The 6,000-nt window shown below is 43.7% G+C and overlaps 1 protein-coding gene across 8 annotated transcripts in view; it reads left to right on the top strand.

Annotated features, from left to right (window-relative positions):
* Positions 1-391: 391 nt before the first annotated feature.
* arhgef9a (Cdc42 guanine nucleotide exchange factor (GEF) 9a) overlaps positions 392-6,000 on the top strand; it is a 62,709-nt gene continuing 57,100 nt past the window's right edge. For 6 of the 8 annotated variants that reach the window (XM_039814216.1, XM_039814221.1, XM_039814220.1 and 3 more), the window contains exons 1-3: positions 392-693; positions 2,011-3,740; positions 4,878-5,219. In XM_039814216.1, coding sequence (XP_039670150.1) covers positions 2,133-3,740; positions 4,878-5,219 — 1,950 coding nt within the window. In that variant the 5' untranslated portion in view covers positions 392-693; positions 2,011-2,132. The remainder of the gene's footprint in view (positions 694-2,010; positions 3,741-4,877; positions 5,220-6,000) is intronic. The other 2 variants (XM_039814219.1, XM_039814222.1) reach the window with 2 other exon arrangements.

The raw sequence follows: 6,000 nt of genomic DNA, 5'->3' as shown, positions 1-6,000 counted from the left end.
AAGTGCTCCCTTATTAATCCATCAAACAGACAAAAAAAAAATGTATAGGCTACATTATAGAATTTTTTTCATAATGGCTATGGAAAAAAATATTAGGATTTGAATGACTTAAGGGATAACAATAAAATTATTAAAAGCATGGTAAACATCCCAATCAAATAACCTATAATGTATTATAGTTAATATATAACCACATTTATCTAACAGCCACACTTAAATTAACATAATTACAATTTCCATGTGTTTCTGACTGAGTGTGTAGCTATGTGTGTGTTTGAGCGTGTGTGTGTGTGTGTGTGTGTGTGTGTATGTGTGTGAGTGTGAAAAGGGTGTGTTGGTGTGTGTGTGTGTGTGTGTGTGTGTGTGTGTGTTGCTCTGTCTGCGTGAGAGCTTTATCACAAATCAGAGTGTCGGCGTCTGCAGGAGCTTACAGGGCAAGAGTTCACCGGTCTGTCGCTAACTCGGGGACTTTCTCTCAGTTTGGTGATAGCTGACGAAGTTTAGAGGCAAAAAGAAAACACATGAGAGTTCTACGGAGGAGTCGCTGTCCGCAAAATAACTTCATGGAGAGAAGTTTAGCCCGTGAAGTAGCCTGCACTGGATACGTTCAGCCCGGGGTGAAAGACGGTGATTTTATTGACTTTACGGACAGCAACGACGATGCCCATTTAAAACGGGGGAAGTTTTCTGGGGGTAAGTTAACAGCTCTAATGGTCTAAATGGAAGTGGTGAGAGGGGATGCGTTTTATTTTTCGCGGGTTTAACTTAATAAGAAAGTTTCAGAAGGTAATGATTAGCTACTGTATTGCACGGTGAATCCAACAACGCTGTAACGTACTAAATTACAAAGCAATTATACCGTTAATGAAACAGAATTCGGAAACCTGCTGCAACGTTAATGTCAATTTATTTGTCAATTTTTATTGTCGCCATATTTAAAAAAAAAAAACGACGCCCAACCCAAACTTAACCTGCCAGTGGTTAACGTAGGCTATCAAGTGACCTGTCAGTTTGAGATGGAAACCGAGATGCTAGCTCCCGTAGGGTTTGTGGCAGTCTAGCAATGAATTATGGAAACTAAACAACAACAAATGTTTTTTTATCTGTATATTTTAGTTGCTTATGACATTATAACCATGGAGGAAGTCAATATTAATAGTCAAGCAACGTTAAAGAGACGTTATTTAATTAAATATTTAATTGCCTAAGTTTTGCTAATGTGTGATTGGAGACTAGCTAGCCTTACATTACTTGTAAACTGACTTTTTTTTCTTTTTTACATTTTTGGAATGATTGAGCACTCACTTTCTATTATCTACTTCATAGTATTGTTAAAAAGCGTATCAGTAAAATAAGTATTAATTAAATTGTGACATTCTTCGAAAAGGCCATCTTAAATTAAACACATATTTGGTGATGATCTCATATGTAACAACAAAGAAACATGCTGGAGGCCCCAATTTCACATTTTGCTTCCATACATTAAGGATTATGAATGTGGGTAATTAACATGTAGGCCTAGCAGTGTGGCTCTCGTTGAGCATTTTCCTCCTCAGAAGGAGCTTATTTGAGCTATGATGATGTCACACAGCCGGAGCAGGCCTGAAATAACCAGACATCTCTGTAGTGAGTGTTTCCATGACAACACAGCCTCCTGGTTTAAATGGTGGATGGGGGACCGTGTCTCAAATAATTACTTTGGATAATATGGACCAAATATGAGGGGAGGACGGTGGGTTTTTGTGACTGTTGACTCATGGTACAAAAGCCTGTGTCAGAGAATCATAAAATGAGACTTCTAAGGGTAGAATAACTGTCTATTATTGAACATTTGACCTCCTGTGAAGCTAAAATGCAGCTTAACCTCCACTGAGAAAATTTCACATGTTTTGCATTTATGGCCTACATCTACAGACAGACAGAACGAGACAGAATAAGCATGATATGAAAAGAAAAGGCAGTCAGTTTAATGTCAAACCCCTGAATAAAAATGTGGTTTTGTTCCTCCAGGTGTTTGAGAGAGAGAGAGAGAGACAGAGACAGAGAGAGACAGAGAGAGAGAGAGAGAGAGAGAGAGGCCAGAGACATGATGTCCATTGGAGCTGATAGCTGACACTGTAGAATGAGAGAGGATGGAACAGACTGACAACCCTGCCCTTGTGAGCACCAACCCTAATGGGTTTGTCAACCGAGTGTTTAATGTTTCTCTGGATGTGGAGAATGAGACCAGCAGTGTTTATATCCAGGAGGCTGGACCAGGGCTTGCAGAGGGGGAAGGAGAGACTCAGGCTGCCTCTTCTCAGACCCCTGTCAAAGACAGACAGGAGGTCATCCGGAGGCCCCGTGTCACAGGGGGTATCTGGAAGATCTTGAACCGAAAGAGAGCTGTCTCAGAACTGGAGCGCAGACCCCACTCCATGATCCTGCCCGGGGAGGCTTCCATCCCTAAACTCTCGTTTGCTGACAAAGTTCGCTCCTTCAAAAAGCTTAAGCCCCCCTCTGTGTTTAGAGGTAAGACAGGTAAATTGTCTACTGCCAAGTTTAGCAACTCCTTGGTGGATGACGAATCCTTCTGCCGGGACATTGGCACTCCTCAGCAGTCCAGCAGAAGCACACTCAGACAACGTGGCAAGAGGCATTCCTATGCTGGCTACACAGGAGACTTTGACTGCTCGTTCGAAGACATCGACCTCACAGCTCCTATAGACGGCCACCAGCCCACTGTAACGGGAGAGCCTGTGGCTCAGAATGGCTGTAAACCATCAGAAAGAGTTTGCTATACTAAAAGAAGCCACAACAACTCAACCAACTGTAACAAAACAGCTGCAGGCTGTGAAGAGCCTAGCATTAAAGGTAGCCCGAGCACCCACCAGGCTAGGGGAAGGAGGCACAAAGATGTGTGGAGTTACCTGAGGAGGATTTCCCTTTTGGGGAAGGCCAACCCTGTCTACTCAGAGAGGAGCTTTGACTCAGAGCTTCCCTCTTGGGACAAGACCATGGACTCAGACTATGGTTCTGTAGACTTTGAGAGTGTCAGAGACTTTCAACCACCGCCCCCAAAACACTCTGACCCAAAGGGGCACTTTGGTGGTCTGTTCAAGTTTTTCAACAGTGTAGCAGAAACGGCCAGGAAATGGCGGACAACATCGCACTCCTTCTCTCCTCCGGAGGGAGAGAGGACACCGACGAGCTCCCCACAGGTGACCAAGGCCACAGTGGACAACATTCACAGTGTGTCCCTGACACTTCACAGTGAAGAACACCAACAATCCCAGCCTATTCCATCATCACCAGTAACCGCTAAATCCTCACACTCCAGTAGCTTTGACAGCGAGGCTCCAGCACCTGTGACAGGTGGACGATCCCCTCAGGTGGTCCTGAAAGCCTTTAGGCCATGCCCAGGATCTCAAGCTGTCAATGGCCTTCAGAGTTATGAGGGCACAGACAAACATGTAGACAGAGAGACAAACCACAGGTCTACAGCCATAGCGGAGAATCACATCTATCAGTCAGGGCCAACCACGGGGACTAAAAAAGAAGCAGAGTTTGAAAGGGATCCATTAAACTGTCTGTGTCAAGAGGAAAAGGTAGAGGGACAGACAGGAAATGAGCAGGATTCCAGGGATGCTCCACCTGACTCCCACCACATACAGGAAGTGAATGTCCAATCACAACAAGGTGATAAAGAGAGCACAACCAATAGGGTACCAGCATCAGATTCCACAGAGGAAATATTTAAGGTATGTGACTTTAAATACAAAATGAGCTATAATAATTACCAGCCACTGAATTTTAATAAATGCATTTGTTAATGAAATCAGTAATTTGTGTTGCAGAACTACTATTCTGTTTAAATATATATATATATATTTTCATGTACAATGTGTCTCACATTAATTCCATTGCAGGCTTTTTCCACATCATTAACATTGCCAAAAGCATGCAACATGTAATTACGGCATAGATGCTAGAAATACCATTCATGTAACTGTTTTAACCATGGTCATTCTTTTGCTTCTTAAAATCATCAACAACAAACTAGAATAATGCCAGAGCTGTTACTCATTTAATCATTATACAAGTCCTAGGTGTGGTTCATTAACTGTCAGGGAGAAACAAAACAGTCCAGACACCAGCCTGTGAGGACATGAATTGGGCACCTACTCTACAGTTGTCCTTTTGCCCCATCTGTTGGAGAGAGGAGGAAACAGTGATTATAATGGCGGACAACATCATATTAGAGGAGTTTGTCCCTTCCTGCTTAGCCAGCCTTTTGTAGCATGCAAGGAAACCCTATTTCCCATCAAGCTGGCCGTGCGTTTGTTTGCAGTAGCCATAGAGCTCTGTGACGTCTGCACTTCATGACAGCACCCTTCCCTTCTCACTCCAGTGGAGCCATTAGTCATCCCCTTCTAGTCACACCAACGAGTCAGGACATGTTAGCTCTAACTGCTGATGACAAAATGAGATGTGACATCTCCATACTCAGCACACTTTCATAGGGGTTTATTATGCAAGGCCTATGTGAATCAGTTTTTGGGAAGGGTGTTAATGTGCAGTCCTACAATAATTTAGGAGAAATTATGGCACCAGGAAAATCCTCCCTAAACAGCAACTGTTTACATGTTAAATCCACCTGTCTTTCCGTTTATTCTCTAAGCTTTAACTGCCATTCAGGGGCTTCCTTGGCACTTGTGGTTAGCTACTGATGCCTAGCAATTAGGAGCATGAGCTCGTGGTTAGTGGAATCGTTTTTTAAATGAAATGAGTTATATTTTGTTGAATCCTTAGAGACATTCCTCCCAATTCCCAACACAAGAAATGCATTGTTGCACCTTTATCTGGGCCAAATTGCTGAGTATCTGTGCCAATCACAGCTGTGTGAGCAGATTGCCAGCCAGGCAGGCTGCGGTGGAAGGCAGCTGTGCCCAGCCATGCCCCACTCAAGCACAGAGAAGACCTCTGTACCTCACAAGCCCCTGCGTCGCCCTCGTCCTCGCCCGGCCTCAGCTGTATTGGACCTGCGGAGGCCCAACCTAGACCGAGATCTCTACGACCATTATAGTGAGGTTGGCTCACTATGCCGGCGGAGACGCAGGCCTGCGCCCACCATGCAACACTCTCCAGGGCAAAGACGGATGGCTGCTCGCTCCAGGCCTTGCTCTGTTATAGAGACCAGTGTTACTAGGGAGATGCAGTCCACGGAGCTGCACCACAGAGTAAGATGTCAAATGAATATACAAACATTGATATAAAAATGAGAAAAAAGCAGTCTCATAAATACCAATTACACATTTATACTGAGTAAATGTATTTATATACAGTAGGCATAAATATATCAAATCCTAATGCTGAAAAAATGAAAGTTGGAGAGCAGAGTCTCACTAGTAGGGTCCACCAACTCACTGATAAATATAGCTCAAGCCCATAATGAATCAAACACACACTACAGACTTTGAAGGGCAGCCCAGTACTAACCCAGTATTTATACACCACTCACTGTTTGTTGCAACAATGCACACATGCTCTGGCCTATTTACAGAGGCCTGTATTTCCGGATGCTGCTTTTCTTTTCTTTTTTAGCGCACCTCCCTCTTTTTTTCTCTCCCCCACCCTTTATTTTTCTCTTTCTTTCTTTGTGGCTTCTTTTTCCCTCTCCCTCACTCTTAGTCTTTCTCTGTCGCCAATTTTCTGCCTCATCGCTCCCATAAGCTCTACTTCTCATTGCCCTAACTCAGAGTCAGTTCATTTTAACCTGAGAGACCGCCCGGTTGGCATGATGTATAGTCTCATGGTTTGCTGCAGGGCATGCACACCGACCGATGCACCAGAATAGACTTGCTGGATGTGAAATACTTTAATTCACTGCATAAAGGGGACAAGGCAGTAAGGTAGAATTTTTTTTTTTACGTGAAGGGCAGGAGAATGTGTGCATTCAACCTTGTATGTGTGCATAAAAGTAACTCTGTATGGAATATAGGAGATGTCCTAACTACTCAG

This window comes from Perca fluviatilis, chromosome 10 (assembly GCF_010015445.1).
Source record: "Perca fluviatilis chromosome 10, GENO_Pfluv_1.0, whole genome shotgun sequence".
In the NCBI taxonomy this organism is placed as follows: domain Eukaryota; kingdom Metazoa; phylum Chordata; class Actinopteri; order Perciformes; family Percidae; genus Perca; species Perca fluviatilis.
The sequence above is the reverse complement of the archived record's forward strand: the minus strand, read 5'-3'. Positions and strand labels throughout refer to the sequence as shown.